This window comes from Lactuca sativa, chromosome 8 (genome assembly GCF_002870075.4).
Source record: "Lactuca sativa cultivar Salinas chromosome 8, Lsat_Salinas_v11, whole genome shotgun sequence".
Lineage (NCBI taxonomy): Eukaryota > Viridiplantae > Streptophyta > Magnoliopsida > Asterales > Asteraceae > Lactuca > Lactuca sativa.
Genome location: NC_056630.2, coordinates 85,670,158 through 85,688,180, shown reverse-complemented (window position 1 = coordinate 85,688,180; position 18,023 = coordinate 85,670,158). Strand labels below are relative to the sequence as shown.

Below are 18,023 nucleotides of genomic sequence, written 5' to 3'. Positions count from 1 at the left end.
GGTGTACTCCATCCCCCACATGGTTGCCTTTAGGACATTTATTGTTGAGGAATCCCCTTAGCAGTAGTGTCCGTCCCGATGATGATCCTTAGGCTAGGTCCCTTATGATAGGTGTTTAGGGACGTAAAGTGAGGATAACGGGAATGGGTAATCGGGTTATTGTTGATCGATGAAATTAATAAACTTATTTATTGTGGGTTGAAAACCCTATGTGCTCACTAGGCTCCCAAGCCTGACCCACTCAGTTTTATGTATTACAGGTAGTGGCGCATGAGCATAGGTGTGATGTTTTGGACGAGGGATTACGGATATAGGCCTGTAGATATGAAATAATGTAATAAGACTTATATTGTACTGTTTATGCTTTTGATTTGTACGAACATGACATCCCGAGTCTTTTAATGAAATACATTTCTATGGAAATGCTTTTGATAAATCTTTATCATATTTTTGTTTTGGGACAAATTCCGCAACACTTTCATTTAAAATGTAACTCTGATTTTTAAACAAAGCATAAACAAACTGGTCTTTTCTGGCCGTGATTTTGGGGATGTCACAGTTCCCACCACCCATTTCAAAATCGGGTTGGTTATTATTTGGACAATACTCCAGGAGCGGTGCATTACCAAAATCAGGCGTTAGATGGTATTTATTTGCATTTTCACATTGAATGCCCGCCACTTATGCCACCGCAAGCTCACTACATACCAACATGGATGAGATTTGGGCTCCTAGGAACTTTAGGGTTGGATCGAGTGGAGCACGAGGAGATGAAGATGACAGCTAAATGACTTATTATCCTTTATAATTTTATTTACATTGTCATGCAAAATAAATTACATAAAATGTATGTTAAAATCAGAATTTCTGATTGAAACTTTATATATGAAATGTTCCTCCTAAATCCTATGCTTGAAAATCAGAAGAAAGAAAATAAGATGAAATAGATGAAGGTTCACGTCTGGTACTCTCCAATCAGAAAAAACAAATCAGAAAAAACAAATCAGAAAAAAAGGATGAGATGGTTACCTATGGGCTATGGGGCGGAGCTGGTGGCTGCAGTAGCGCTCTAACGGGTGGAGGTTGGCCAACTACAAAGTATGGAGTTTGGTGCGGAGGTGATGGTGTCTGATGAAGAGCGCCGAAGAGAAGAAAGAAAGAGACATGGTTTTGGGCATAATTGTCTTTCCGACCAATTCAGCCAGAAAAGATATGATTTTGAGGCTTTATGGTAAAGACACGTCTTACCAAAAAAATATCTATTTTTTATGAAAATCAAACAGTCTTTCCGGTCCATTCAGTTAGAAAGATCTATTTGGACTTGAAAAAATGTCTATGAAACAAAGCCTAACTCTTTTTATTGTAGTGATCATTTTATGTTAAATTATAAATAAATATTTGATTGTTTTTTTTTCTTTTTTTGGAAACGGAAATATTTCATTCTTTATTAACTATACAATTATACATTATATCTTTCACATAGATATCATATATATTTATACATAACTTAACAATATATTTTTAATTTAATTTTAGATTATTTTCACAAATGACATCTTAGATTTGTTTATGTATTTCGGTTTATTTATCCATAATAAATAATAAATCTGAAAATTCATTTCATAATTTCATAATTTATTCTTTTATGCGTTTTAACCAGCATGTCAAATATAACAATAAAAAAATATTTCTATGTATATATTTTTATCTTATATTAAAATATAAATATTAAATAAACTATTTAAAGAGTTCTATTAATTTACATGTTAGTACAAAATAATTAAGTTTTTCGAGGTAACCCGAAAACAGTCTCCCCGATCTCTCTCGTAAATGTTGCCAGTCTTCGTTTTGTTGAACTCTCGGATAATCGAGTGTCATCCTTCAACTTGGAGTCAAAATTCTTAAAATAGTCGAGGAAACAAGAGAAACACCCCCTACGCTTAACCCCCCCCCCCCCCCCCCCCCAACCCCACCCCCACCCAAATCACCTCTCTTGCACTTTATTCTCTTCAAATTCGATTCCTTCTTATACCCGGAACAAGTTTTATAGCAGTGAAGAACACCACCTCACTGTGACACGCACGCACACAAACACACACTCTTCTCTCTCTACATTCTCATGTTCAGTCAATCTCTTTCTCTATATATGTATAATTGTATATGTATATCTATTGATATATTCTTGAATTTGCCCCTTTGTTTCTTTGCCTTTCTTCACGCTATGTTTCTTGTGTACGCAACAACTGCTCAGAAACTATCACATTCTTCTCTTTCATCCAAATTTTCACAGGAAAGGTTCAATTGTTAGGACTTAATTCGTTTGAACCCAACATTGGAATCGTAAGTAAGCCCTTAATTTTCTTGTAAGTTGTATTGTGGGTATTTATGTATATCAAGTTTTGGAACAATGAGAGAAGAAAACTGCAACAAAAACAAGGTTTGTTTGACCAAAATGTAGACACTTTTTGACTTCGGTTTTGTTTTCTTGAATTGATTAAAAAATTTGACTTTATGTTTGATGGTGATTAATGGTGCAGATTTCATGGCCAAAAACACTCAAGAAATGGTTTACATTCAAGAACAAAGCCGAAGACTTCCATGCAGATGAGTTCAACCATCGAGGTGATTTCTTGATTTCTTCATGGGTTGTATCTATTTTAGGGTTCTAAATAATTTGGGAATTTTTTGTTTTACTCTTTGAATTGTCTTTTGGAAACATGACTTGACTTGCTGTTGCTTTATTTCTGGATCAATCAACCAATATTTTTGTAAAACCTTTCTCTTTGCAGCTCAAGATCTGTTCTTGTTTCCTTGTTTCTGTATGATCTTTTATGAGTTTTTGGTGTTGTTTATTTAATTCTAATTCCATTTCTAGAGGGGGTGGCCCACAACATATTTGTTGGATTATGTGTGGTCTTGAATCTTGAAACAATGCAGTGGAAATTATACAGCTTTTAACAACTTACCCTTTTTCAGATTATGATTTCTATGATAAGGAAGTGTGCATCATCAACAAAAACAGAAGAAGAGGTGCATTTTCAGACTTTAGGACCACATTCTAACTTAGACCCCACTTTTTTATTTTTTATTTTTATTTTAAGTGGTCGGAAAAAAAAAATATTTTTTTACCTTTCTTTTGTTTCACTTTTTTATGCCATCTTCATCTGTCACATATCTCTCACACCATTTGTGCTATTGAACAGAGAGATCAAGCAAGAAGTATGCTCCCCAAGTGAGAGATGTCAATGATTATAGGTCTGTTTCAATAGTGACATGAATTCACTCTTTATTCCAATCTGTTTTCTCTTTCCGATTTAAGATTCTTTATGTTTTATTTATTGGGTTCTTTTTTTAAATTTCAACAGGATCTTTGTAGCTACATGGAATGTGGCTGGAAAATCACCAACAAGTTCTGTAAATCTTGAAGATTGGTTGCATACTTCACCTCCTGCTGACATTTACGTTCTTGGGTGGGTTAATAATAATAAATAGTATATCAATTATCAAATCTTGATCTTATCAATCATGTTAAATTTGACACCTTTTTCAAAAAAAAAACACAGGTTTCAAGAAATTGTCCCTCTAAATGCCGGAAATGTCCTTGGAACAGAAGACAACGGACCCGCTAAAAAGTGGGTAGCCCTCATTCGAAGAACACTAAACAGTCTTCCAAGAACAAGTTCAGAATTAAATTCAGATTTTGAAGGATCAAAAACAGAAAAGAATCCATCTTTCTTAAATGGACCTTCAAGTTGTAGCATGAGGATAATGAAGAGTGAAATGGGTAACCCACAACCAAGGCTCACCCGTGGATACAGTGTCAATGGTTATGACCCGAATCTTGGATCTTTAGATGATGACAATGATCCAGATAGCATACACTCACACCTACCGTATTGTGGTGGGAACTCTAGCTACTACTGTTTGGTTGCAAGTAAGCAAATGGTGGGAATATATCTTACAGTTTGGGTAAAAAATGATCTTAGAGATGATGTGCGCAACATGAAAGTATCATGTGTTGGCAGAGGGTTAATGGGTTATCTTGGAAACAAGGTAAAAAATTTGTACTGTGTTTGGCGTGTATTAGACAGAGTGTCTAGGATTAGGAACAAACCAAAAGACATGAATGCCCTCCTCATCCTCACATAAAAATAGTCGAGTTTTGTCCTGTGTAACAAAGCCAATAATTTGGAGAAAATTTTAATTTACATTACCAAAAAAATTTCAGGGTTCAATCTCAATTAGCATGTCATTGCACCAAACAAGCTTTTGCTTCATATGTAGTCACTTGACATCGGGTCAAAAGGAAGGGGATGAGCTGAGAAGAAATGCTGATGTCATCGAAATCCTGCGAAAAACATGGTTTCCAAGAGTTGAAGGAACAAAAGATGAGAAATCTCCTCAAACTATACTTGAGCACGAGTAAGCTTACTATTTGAAATTCAAATGACTTTAAGTTTTCGATGCTAAAGTTTTGTTTTCTTGAGTGCAGTCGAGTAATATGGCTTGGTGACTTAAATTACCGGATTGCCCTTTCTTGCCGATCTGCGAAGGCTCTTGTTGAGGCGCGTAACTGGAGGGCATTGTTGGAAAATGACCAGGTAAGCCTCAGTTATATGGTACTTCATGTGTTATGCATGTGTATCTTTAACGACGCCTTCATGAAATGATCGATTTGTTTCTTTTTGTTTATAGCTTCGAATTGAGCAAAGGAGTGGACGTGTATTTGGTGGATGGAATGAAGGGAGGATAGATTTCCCTCCAACTTATAAGTATTCAAATAATTCGGATAGATATGCATGTGATGATATACACCCTAAAGAAAAGAGAAGAACTCCCGCATGGTAAATCCTCTTTTTGGGCTTTTTGTTAAACTCATATAAATGTGTAGACAATACAAGGATACTTTTGCCCCCATAAAAATTTGAAAAAAAAAAAGAAAAAGAATTGGTAAACTATCCGTGCAAATTATTTATGCATCAAAAATACAAGAATCTTTCAGTCACTTTGCAAGAAGAAATGATTTTGGATAAAAAGTATAAGGAGTACAATGTTACTTTTCTATTTACATATTCTTGAAAATGATGATTATTTTGTAACATAATGATTAATGCTTTAAAGGCGATCTTTCTTTTGTGGAATCATGAATCTTATTGACAAGGGAATTTTTTTTTATGAAGGTGTGATCGGATCTTGTGGTATGGTAGAGGACTTCATCAAATATCTTATGTTCGTGGGGAGTCTAGATTTTCAGATCATAGACCCGTGTGTAGTATATTTATAGCAGAAGTTGAATCTATCAACCGTTGCAAATTCAAGAAAACCACAAGTTGTTCTTCCCGTATTGAGGTCGAAGAGCTACTACCATATCTACATGGATACTGACAGTGACAGTGACAGTGACAGTACTGCGTTTGACGTGCATTGGACTGGGAACAAAATTGTAACTTTTTTGCCCCTACCGGCTCTCAATCTCTCTTCTGTGCAAAAGACATGAATGCCCCCACAGATTTGCAGTTATTTTTTCAAGAACACAACACAAAAACAAATATAAGTAAAGGAATTAAGTCTGATGCATTGGCTGAGAGCATGAAGGTGGCTTGGTTATGTGGGCAAACTTTCGTTCTTATTTGTGGATATGATAGATTGTTGACATATTTACCTTGGTAAATTGATAGAGGAATAGGATATGAGTCTCTTGGATGTAACTTTACATGGGTAATAAAGTCATTTTGTATGATAAGAGGTCTAGGTTTTGTTGAAGATGCTGTTGGGTTTTTGATGGATTCTTTTGTACAGAAAAGTGGAATTCTTATTGCAGAAGTAAAGGGCTGAGGGCTTACATTTTTTGCTCCAAATATTTATACAATATACTTTTGAAAATTGTACTGTTAAAAAGTTAAAGATTGACAGTTGTGTATTTTAACGTGATATAAATTCTTAAGATCAATTCGTATTAGGTTTGGATTTATTTTATCATGAATTATATATTAAAGGTTATATAGGGAAATAAAGAAATATTTTACTTTTGACAAAGTCAATTTAAATGTTATATGTTGAGAAATGGGGACTACAAGAATCGCTGAAAAGGCTGTGAAACGGAAATCAAAAAACATAAAGTGATTGCTATATTCTCTATTTTTTTAAAATAACTTTTATATATTAAACAAATATAGTGGATTTAAAATAACTTTTATATGTTAAACAAATATATTCTCTATTTTCTGAAAATAATTTTTATGTTTATAAATGATTTGTTAATAATAATATCCACTAATTCCATACTAATTTTCAAAAAAGTCACAATATTTTAGTTATCGGCTAATTTTCAGAAAAATCCTAATATTTTGAGAAAACTAATGAAAAAAGACAGAATACCGACTAAATCTACGAAACCAGCCAAAAAGGGTTTTTTCGAAGTTTTAGCCGGTATTCTATGTTTTTCTGTAAACAAAAAATAGTTCGGGACTTTTTCATAAATTAGACTAAAATTTTAGGACTTTTTTGGAGATTTCCCTTGTTTATTTGCAATAAATTATCTCTATCTTTATATATATTAAAAAAAAGAACCTTGATGATATCACATTCAACAATTAGGGTTATTCATTGTGTTTTCTTGATTAATTTCAACCATTGGATTATTTTGACGATGTCATCATAAAATAAAATAAAATTAATATTAACGAAATTAAGTTGACTATGTTTGGAAAGTTGAAAACTTATTAATGGTGATTGAAAATTTTTAATTGGAATGTATTGAAGTGAAATAAATATCAACATAATTGTCAAAACATAAATATGGTTCCTTCATTTTTAAAATCAAGTAATTTGTATACACCTTTTATAATTATAGAATTTGAAATAAAATAATTCAAAATAGTATGATATGAATTAAAGTATTAATTTCTTCATATCATTTCCAAAATCGTTGTTCAAAATTATATATAAGTATAATCTCATTAAGTTGTTATCACAATTTCATGAAATCTGGACTTTGCATCATCACGTTTGGATACCAACTTCATAAAGTTATAAATTTTTTTTATTTACTGATTAATTTCTTACATTTGATTATAGTTTGTGTTCAGTATATGTATCTTGGGTTGTTCACTATTTGGATAAAACCGAATACTCCAATTGGACAATTTGGATTAGACTATTTGGTTCGGATATTTGGATTTTTAGATTAGTTTTCAACAAAACCGAATTATTATTTTGGATTTTGGATTAGTTTTAGTTTATAAAATAAGAATCGAATAGTCCAAAAAACCGAATAACAATTTTTTATGTATTTATTTTCAATATATCTATAATTATTTATTAATTTCATAACTTTTTTAAATAAGTTCAAAAAATTTTACCTACTAAAAGAATTAATATGTATTTTCTCTCAAAAGTTTTTTTTATTTATTAAATAATAAACTATAATATGCCTTCTTAGTGGTCGTTTATAAATTTTAAATCACAAGTAAATAATTTGTTTTTGCTTCTTCTGTAAAACTAGATCATATTATAATTCTGTCATTTTAAAATGTTATGATTTTTGAAAAACAAATTATAAAAACCGATCCAACCAAATTGTAATTGGATCGGATCAGATCGGATTTGAATTTAGTTTGGACTATTTTGATCCATATTTTAAAAACCGAAATCATTTTGGATTTACTTAATTGGATCGGATTGAACCGATCAATCGAAACGAACACCCCTATATGTATCAATGGCTTATTAGTGGGCTTTTGATAAACATATTTTCTATTCTCTCTCTCTCTCTCACACACACACACACACACACTCACACACTTTGTGTGTGTGCTTGGATTGGATCTATGTTTGGATTGGATGAAGTAAATTTCAGTTTAATTAGTTATGTGTTAATTGGATTGGATTATGTGTTTGAATTTCATTAAAAAAATAAATAAAGAAAAGAAAAAATGGAATACCTTCGCGAAGGGTTTAGTGTATATATATATTAAAAGAGAAACTCGATGACATCATCTTCAACAATAAAAGTCATTCATTGTGTTTCATTGATTAATTTCAACCATTGGATCATTTTGATGATGTCAGCATAAAATAAAATAAAATTAATATTAACTAAATTAAGTTGACTGCGTTTGGAAAGTTGAAAACTTATTAATGGTGACTAAATTTTTTAATTGGAATGTATTGAAGTGAAATAAATGTCAACATAATTGTCAAAACATAAATATGGTTCATTCCTTTTTAAAATATAGTAATTTATATATACCTTTCATAATTATAGAATTTGAAATTAAAGAATTCAAAATAGTATGATATGAATCAAAATATTAATTTCTTCATATCCTTTCCAAAATCGTTGTTCAAAATTATGTATAAGTATAATCTTACTAAGTTCTTATCATAATTACGTGAAAATCTGGACTTTGTAGCATCACGTTCGAATACCGACTTCATAAGGTTAGCAATTTTTTATTTACTGATTAATTTCTTACATTTGATTATAATTTATATGTTCAGTATATATATATCAATGACTTATTAGTGGGTTTTTGATAAATAGATTTTCTATTATCTCTCTTTCTCCCCCTCTCTCTCTCTCTCTCTCTCTCTCTCTTTGTGTGTGTGTGTGTTTGGATTGGATTCTATGTTTGAATTGGATAAAGTAAATTCAGTTTAATTAGTTCTATGTGAATTAGATTGGATTATGTATTTGGATTGGATGAAAAATAAATAAAGAAAAGTAAAAATGGAGTACCTTCCCGAAGGTTTAGTGTCTATATATATTAAAAGAGAAACTTGATGATATCACCTTCAACAATCTGGGCCATTCATTACGTTTCATTGATTAATTTCAACCATTGGATCATTTTGAAGATGTCATCATAAAATAAAATAAAACTAATATTAACTAAATTAAGTTGACTGCGTTTGGAAAGTTGATAACTTATTAATGGTGACTGAAAATTTTAATTGGAATATATTGAAATGAAATAAATGTCAACATAACTGTTAAAACATAAATATGGTTCATTCCTTTTTAAAATCAAGTATTTTGTATATACCTTTCATAATTATAGAATTTGAAATCAAAGAATTCAAAATAGTATGATATTAATCACAATATTAATTTCTTCATATCGTTTCCAAAACCGTTGTTCAAAATTATGTATAAGTATAATCACATTAAGTTGTTATTACAATTTTGTGAAATCTGGACTTTGCACCATCACGTTCGAATACCAGCTTCATAAGGTTAGCAATTTTTTTGATTTAATGATTAATTTCTTACATCTGATTATAGTTTATGTGTTTAGTATATGTATCAATGACTTATTAGTAGGTTTTTGATAAACAAATTTTCTATTCTCTCTCTCTTTCTATGTATATATATATGTGTGTGTGTGTGTGTGTTTGGATTGGATTCTATGTTTGGATTGGATGAAGTTAAGTTCAGTTAATTTAGTTATGTGTTAATTGGATAGGATCATGTGTTTCGATTGGATGAAAAAATAAATAAAGAAAAGTAAAAATTGAGTACCTTCCCGAATGGTTTAGTGTCTACATATATTAAAAGAGAAACTTGATCAAGGCCATTCATTGTGTTTCATTGATTAATTTCATCAATTAGATCATTTTGATAATGTCATCATAAAATAAAGTAAAATTAAAATTAACTAAATTAAGTTGACTGTGTTTGGAAAGTTGAAAAAGTATTAACAGTGACTGAAATATTTAGTTGGAATATATTAAAGTGAAATAAATGTCAATATAATTGTCAAAACATAAATATGGTCCATTTCTTTTTAAAATCAAGTAATTTGTATATACCTTTCATAATTATAGAATTTGAAATTAAAGAATTCAAAATAGTATGATATGAATCACAATATTAATTTCTTCATATCCTTTCTAAAATCGTTGTTCAAAATTATGTATAAGTATAATCGCACTAAGTGTTATCACAATTTCGTGAAATTTGGACTTTGCACCATCACGTTCGAATACCAACTTCATAAGGTTAGCAATTTTTTTTGTAACGACCCAAAATTTTTTTGTTTAAATAATACTAAAGATATCAACCATTTATGATATATCATGAAATCGTACGTTATAAATCCCCAAAAGTTATAATGGATGTGTCATGACAAAAGAACTGTATCAACATAACATGATATCTGAAATAAATTCCTAGGACAAAAGCTGAAACTGTGGTGTGTGCATTGCTATCATCCCGAGCTCTTCCCTTTGCTTCCGGAAGTACCTGAAACCAAAACTGAAACTGTAAGAACAAAGCTTAGTGAGCTCCCCCAAACTACCACATACCATACAATAACATGTAAAGCACATATTGGGCCTTGCCCACTGCATCGGACCGAAGTCCGAAAACTGCATCGGACCTTGCCCTCTGCATCGGATTGAAGCTCGGAAACTGCATCGGACCGAAGTTCGGAACTAACTATGACCTTGTTCCCTGCATCAGACCGAAGTCCGGAACTAACTGCATCAGACCGGAGTCCGGAACTGACTGGGACCTTGTCCCCTGCATCGGACTAAAGTCCGAAAACTGCATCGGACCGAAGTCCGGAACTAACTGAACATAACATAGCATAAACATATCAACTAGCATGAACACATATACTGCATACTGCATCGGACCAGGGTCCGGAACACATAACACAAAACATGCTTGAATCACAAAGACATCAAGCAATCTAACAACTGCATCAGACCGAGGTCCGGAACTACTACTAACTAAATGGGTCGGCATTGTGGTCGTAGACCCGTTCCTACTGGAAGGAGACTCACCTCGTAATGCTGGCTGCTGAGATGCTAACTCTAAAAGTGGCTGACTGCTGCTCCGGAACTGTCCGGCTACAAATCCCAAAAACACCAGATCAGGTAGTCATAAATGCCCTCAGGGTAAAATGAATGTTTTACCCCTGGTCAAAGTCAACTCCCTGGTCAAGGTCAACTCCCTGGTCAAAGTTAACTTCCAGTTGACCGGACTCGCCGAGTCAGGGCGCAGACTCGCCGAGTCCCTCCATTACTAACTCTGACTTTAACTCACCGAGTCCCCTTTCCCATTCACCGATTCACCCTGAACTCACTAATGAAGAAAGACGGGGGACTCGCAACTCGACTCGTCGAGTCCGAAGAACAACTCGCCAAGTCCTAGCATGCAAATATCATATAATCGATCCCAATCCTTTCCAGAGCATCTAACTCATAGATCTAAGCTCCGAGGACCATCTGAACACGTAAAGTTGCTAACTTTACGTGTAACTAAAAAGGAATGAAGCTCTTTCACTCAAACTCTACTTTAATTGGGAAAACTCATCCGACTCGCCAAGTTGTATGCACAACTCGTCGAGTCTAAGGCAATCTTCATCGGACTCGCCGAGTTGCTCATCCAACTCGTCGAGTCCACGACTATCTTCATATGACTCACCGAGTCAACCTTGCGACTCGCCGAGTCCATTCAGTCCTTTTTCCATACAGACCTGATTTGAGTCATGCAGCGACTCCAAATCACAGATCTAAGCTTCTAGGGTATGCTTATCACGTAAAGTTGCAAACTTTACGTGCATGCATGGCTTTAAAGGCTTCAAATGCCAAATCTAGGCTCTTAATGAGGTTCTAAACTCAAGAGGGACCTCAATCACAACCACAACTGAAACTTTACACTTCTAGAATGCGATGAGGGTCCATATCTAAAGTATAACCCGATCATAAGGCTTTATCACAAAGGATTTGGGGTTTTTGGGCTTAAAAGCAACAATTTGGGGACAAACAAGATCTACTAGATCAATAAGCAAGATGGAGACTTTATTACCAGAAAAGATGACCACAAGTGAGTGTGTTCTGGATCTACTTCCTCTTCCTTGAACTCTTCAACCTTCTCCTTCTTCTACTTGCTCCAAAAGTTCCTTCACAAGGTAACAATCACTCACACACTCTTTAAGGGAGCTAGGGTTCGGTAAAGGATGCTCTGAGGGTGATGGAGGCGAGGTTGGGGGCGTATAAGTGTGTTTAAATAGGGTGCAAACCCTTAAAATTAGGGCTTCATCCAGACAGGCGGACTCGCCGAGTCCCAGCGTATGGACTCGTCGAGTAGCCAGCTTAAACCGCGTGATCATCCCGTCTCTACTCGACGAGTTGGGCTACAGAATCGTTGAGTACCCCTTAAGAAATGAAAATACTTTATTTAAATCACATACCAGAAATGAGGCGTTACATTTTTTTATTTACTGATTAATTTCTTTCATCTGATTATAGTTTATGTGTTCAGTATACGTATCAATGGCTTATTAAATGATTTTTGATAAACAAGTTTTCTATTATCTCTCTCTCTCTCTCTCTCCCTCTCTTTTTATCTCTCTGTGTGTGTGTGCCTGCGTTTAGATTCGCTTCTATGATTGGAGTAGATGAAGTAAAATTCAGCTTAATTAGTTTTGTGTTAATTGGATTGGGTTATGTGACTAGATTGGATGAAAAATTAAATAAAGTAAAGTAAAAATATAGTACCCTCCTGAAGGGTTTAGTGTCTACATATATTATTTCTTCAAAATGACTTATTTAGGCTTGCTGTAAAAACTACTTTTAATTGGAATGATTTGTATATTCTTTAATATATGTGTATGTATGTGTTTCACAATCAGCATATGCATTTTTGTCCAAAGGTAAAAAAACGGCAAATGTAATTTTGATATTGTTGTATTATACATACTTTTTGTAAAATGACCTATTAACCCTTGTTGCGTGGGTCTGTTTGTGTTTCATTGTGTGTGTGTATGTGTGTGTGTTTGGATTGGATTAAGTGTTTTGTATTTGATGATGTAAAATTTAGTTTAATTAGTTACGTGTTTGGATTTGTTTCTATTTTTGGATCGGATGAAATAAGAAATAAAGAAAAGTAAAAGTGGAGTACCTTCCCGAAAGGTTTAGTGTCTACATATATTATTTCTTCAAAATGACTTATTTACCCTTGCAGTGAAAACTACTTTTTTAGGAATGATTCATATATTTCTATAATATATGTTTGTGTCTGTATTTCTCAATCAGTATATGCTTTTTTGTACAAAGGTAAAAAAAAGGCAATGTGCTTTTGATATTGTCTTATTATGCAAAGTCAAAGCTTATATATATATATATATATATATATATATATATATATATATATATATATATAAGATAAATTAATTTATAACTTCTCTATATATGTTAAAAGAGATACTTGATGACATCACCTTGAACAATCATGGTCATTCATTGTGTTTCCTTAATTAATTTCAACCATTGGATCATTTTGATGATGTCATCGTAAAAAAAATTAATATTAACTAAATTAAGTTGACTACGAATTGAAGTGAAATAAATGTTAGCATAATTGTCAAAACATAAATATGGTTCATTCATTTTTATAATCAAGTAATTTGTATATACCTTTCATAATTATAGAATTTGAAATCAAAGAATTCAAAATAGTATGATATGAATCACAATATTAAAATCAAGTAATATGTGATATGGAGGATCCTTTTTGGATCGATCGGATGAATCAGTCTAAAAACATTAACACGGGGTTAGCTGAATTGGAGAATGTTTATGATCTTAAAATTTTTGGATCTTCTCATTTCCTACTTAAAGTCAAAACCAAAAAATCACTTTTAATTTTTATTATAAATGTCCATGTCATTACATTAATATTTTTTTATTATAAATGTCCATATCATTATATTAATATTTTATTTATAAGATAAATTAATTTATAACTTCTCTCTCTCTCTCTCTCTCTCTCTCTCTCTATATATATATATATATATATATATATATATATATATATATATATATATATATATATATATATATATATTAAAAGAGATACTTGATGACATCACCTTGAACAATCAGGGTCATTCATTGTGTTTCCTTAATTACTTTCAACCATTGGATCATTTTGATGGTGTCATAATAAAAAAAAAATATTAACTAAATTAAGTTGACTACGTATTGAAGTGAAATAAATGATAGCATAATTGTCAAAACATAAATATGGTTCATTCATTTTTAAAATCAAGTAATTTGTATATACCTTTCATAATTATAGAATTTGAAATCAAAGAATTCAAAATAGTATGATATGAATCACAATATTAAAAGCAAGTAATATGTGATATGGAGGATCCTTTTTGGATCGATCGGATGAATCAGTCTAAAAACATTAACACGGGGTTAGCTGAATTGGAAAATGTTTATGATCTTAAAATTTTTGGATCTTCTCATTTCCTACTTAAAGTCAAAACCAACAAATCACTTTTAATTTTTAGTATAAATGTCCATGTCATTACATTAATATTTTTTTTTATTATAAATGTCCATGTCATTATATTAATATTTTATTTATAAGATAAATTAATTTATAACTTCTCTCTCTCTCTCTCTCTCTCTCTCTCTATATATATATATATATATATATATATATATATATATTAAAAGAGATACTTGATGACATCACCTTGAACAATCAGGGTCATTCATTGTGTTTCCTTAATTAATTTCAACCATTGGATCATTTTGATGGTGTCATAATAAAAAAAATAATATTAACTAAATTAAGTTGACTACTTATTGAAGTGAAATAAATGATAGCATAATTATCAAAACATACATATGGTTCATTCATTTTTAAAATCAAGTAATTTGTATATACCTTTCATAATTATAGAATTTGAAATCAAAGAATTCAAAATAGTATGATATGAATCACAATATTAAAAGCAAGTAATCTGTGATATGGAGGATCCTTTTTGGATCGATCGGATGAATCAGTCTAAACATATTAACACGGGGTTAGCTGAATTGGAAAATGTTTATGATCTTAATTTTTAAATTAAAACAAAAAGATGGTGCCTGGAAAGAAATGTTTTTTCTTTATGAAACACAACTCTATTCCTAACGACGATCTCTTGCCAATAAACTGGGTTAAAACGGGTAGGATTTTATTTAATTATGATAAGGATCCTGAAATTCACGCTTCCTTATTTTGTTTGTTTTGACACAACTTTCAAGTTCGAGGAAGTTGTTCCAGCTGCTGAAGATACTTATGATAAGGTTGAAAGCTTTCTCGCTTTTCCTGAGGCTGAAAGATCTTTCAAGTTTGACCATTCAAAGAAGGTTCTTCCACTACTGTTCTGATGTCTAATGGAAAGGATCCTTCTTTTTACTTGTTTCATTTTGGGGATCTTGAACTGATGAGCATTCTTTGCAATTTTTAGGATCCAAGGCTACACATTTTGGCACTCGCTTCTCCCTCCCAATATTTGATGAAGTTATGTCTAGTCGTTAGCTCATGGTCAAGAAGTATAAGACATCCTGTTGGAGTACGCCTTAGAGACCGATAAGGTGATTGTTGAGGATAAGAGCAGTGCTGCTAAAGCCATATGGGAGGAAAAGAATAAGTTGGTGGAGGTTATGGCTAACATACGATCTTGGAATATGGATGGTTGGCCTAAAGCTCTGGCCAAGTTGACTCGTAGGCATGTTAATGTCATTCAAGATCCTACAGAGAAGAAGAAGATAAAAGAGGAAGAGAAGAAGGAGATAATGGATACACCGGCTGGGGTGATCAAACCTTAAATTAGGTTTGATAAAATTTTAAAACAATTCTAATTTTTTGGCATGTAAAACAATATTTTCTTTTGTTGTTAGGTTAGAGGGCAACCCCTTTTAATTATGATGTTTCGGTTTATCTCTTTTCTTGCATGATTGATTTGGTTGCAAAAATAGGGTTAAAACAGGTTTTTATAAGGGTTCTTAAATGATCAAGACCCTAAGGAGTTTAGGATTAAAAAAGTTTTTGGGATCCTGAAGATTTGAGATAAAAAGTTACTTGATTAGGATTCTTGAAATAGTTAGGATTCTGAGGGATTAAAAGAGATAAGTTTTGGTTTGAAAAGTAGGAAAATCTCTAGAAGAAAACTATATATTTTTCTTATCTTAGGGACAAATTTGGGTGTAGTAAGCATAGAAGATAAGGATAGATAGAACCTAGCGATCCTTAGGTTTAGTTTTGTGCTTCAGAATTTTGCTTTAGACTTCTGATTTGGGAGAAGTTCCGTGTTGCAAGTCCTTCAGTTTCCTATGATCTTGAAGCTTGTGTAGGGAGGATAGTTCTTTGGATAATCTAACTTAGGAATTTGTTGGGGAAAATCCCAACTTCGGTTTTACTGGGGAAAATCCCAATTCAAGAAATACTAGGGAAGATCCCAACTTAAGAAACGCAGGGGGAAATCCCACGATTACTAGGGAAAATCCCACTTTAGATAATAAATGGGGAAAATCCCATAATAACTAGGGAAAATCCCACTCGTAAGATAACATGATAATGTTATAAACCTTAGATTTAAACTCTAGGATCTTAACATATGTTCAGAAATAAGAGGTTTACCAAGTCACTAAAGTGTGAATGATCCCCTTACTCATATCCCATACTAAGATATCGTGCGTCCAAGCGAGGTGTAGAAACCTAAACTCTTGAGAAAGAGGTCATTAACTCTTTAAACCTTAGGATCTTAACATATGTAAAAAATAAAAGGGTTGCCAAGTCACTAAAGCATGGAATGTTTCCCTTACTCACATCCTATTGTAGGATATTGTGCAGCCAAGCGGGGTGTGGAAACCCAAACACAGATGAAAGAGGTTTTTAACTCTTAAACCTTATAAGGTATTAAGTACCCTTAATCGGATGAGAGATGATCAATCTCTATTCGTATTTTCTAGGATCCTTGAGTTTCTGTATGTTGCAAATGATAGCTTGGGGTGGGCGTTAGCTTGGCTAACATTGTGACAACCCGCAATTTTCTATCCTGTACAGTCAAGCACTTCATTAAAAGTCAAGCTTGCTCTTGCTAACTTTTAGCATAGTTTAGAGTCCGTTTGAGCATTCTCAGCTTTAATACATCAAAGGATTAAGTGAATAAGTGTGTCAGTTGAACTTAGAAACTGTCAAACAAGCCTTAAGCCCTCAAGGGAGGAGTTTACGGCCAAGACCTTGGAGTTTACGGCCGTAAACTCAAGGTGGCTATAAACCCCTTGTATATATATGACACTTAGTCATTTTCCTTTCATTCTTCACACTTCTAGCTAGAGAATTCGAAATTCTCTCCCAAGGATCTTTAAGTTTTCTTCCATTCTTCAATCTAGTAAGTAGTCTTTCCATTTTCAACTTGATATCCTTCCATATCTAGTGAATACACATGATTTCATCCATGAAATCCTTTCATTTTCATAGATCTTAAAGTGTTTTTCATTTCACCAAGAACACACATTAGTGTTCTTGAGCCTTAAACACCTTATCAAGCTTCTATTTTGTAAGTACTCTTACCTTGGCTTGTGTTAATGCTTGAATCACCTAGTTTACCCCTTGAAATCATCAAAAACTCAAGAACACATGGTGTTTACGGCCAAGGCAATCTCCTTGGGCCGTAAACACTCATAAATGGTGCAATTGTGCCACAACTCCTTCCTAAGGCTTAGAACTTGGTCTAGAACACTCCCTAGTGACTTATAAGGCCTTAACTCACAAATGGTACAAATGACCATGAGTTTACGGTCGTAAAATCCAATGGTTTATACCATTTGGGCCGTAAACACCCTAGTGTGGCCATACCTCCCTTATATGCAACCATATGCTGTTTAACACTTCATGACAAGTGTTTACTAGTCCCTAAGGTTGTTTCACTTGTTAAATTAGTTGTTTAATCACTAATTAGATACATATATATGTCATTATATGTTAAATAGGATCTGTGTGTGTTCAAGTCTTCACTTGACACTTAGCATCCTATACCATCCGTTCATCCAAACCACTCACTGCAAGTGAGTTCATACCCCTTAACTTATCTTTTAAATAATTTTAAATGCTTTTATGGGGGGGGAGGAATACAAGTAGAAAACATGTTAGTTATATAATCAATCACATGTGATTTATAACTATGTTTCAAACAAAGGATTTGATATACTTCATACTGTGTTTCAAA

The 18,023-nt window shown here is 32.7% G+C and overlaps 1 protein-coding gene across 1 annotated transcript; it reads left to right on the top strand.

The window, feature by feature from the left end:
- The first annotated feature begins 2,000 nt into the window (after window positions 1–2,000).
- On the top strand, window positions 2,001–5,869 carry LOC111921886 (type IV inositol polyphosphate 5-phosphatase 7). Its single transcript, XM_023917457.3, has 10 exons — window positions 2,001–2,437; window positions 2,538–2,622; window positions 2,977–3,030; window positions 3,204–3,255; window positions 3,366–3,470; window positions 3,564–4,053; window positions 4,229–4,422; window positions 4,493–4,601; window positions 4,696–4,844; window positions 5,181–5,869. The coding sequence occupies exons 1-10, from the start codon at window positions 2,408–2,410 to the stop codon at window positions 5,383–5,385; spliced, it is 1,473 nt and encodes a 490-aa protein (XP_023773225.1). The 5' UTR covers window positions 2,001–2,407; the 3' UTR covers window positions 5,386–5,869.
- The last annotated feature ends 12,154 nt before the right edge of the window (window positions 5,870–18,023 follow it).

Excerpts from the sequence above, each read along its gene's own strand:
- LOC111921886 (XM_023917457.3), top strand. The coding sequence starts at position 2,408 with ATGAGAGAAGAAAACTGCAACAAAAACAAG. Across the intron at positions 3,471-3,563 it reads GCTGACATTTACGTTCTTGG|GTTTCAAGAAATTGTCCCTC; the intron begins GTGGGTTAATAA and ends AAAAAAACACAG. Across the intron at positions 4,054-4,228 it reads TGGGTTATCTTGGAAACAAG|GGTTCAATCTCAATTAGCAT; the intron begins GTAAAAAATTTG and ends AAAAAATTTCAG.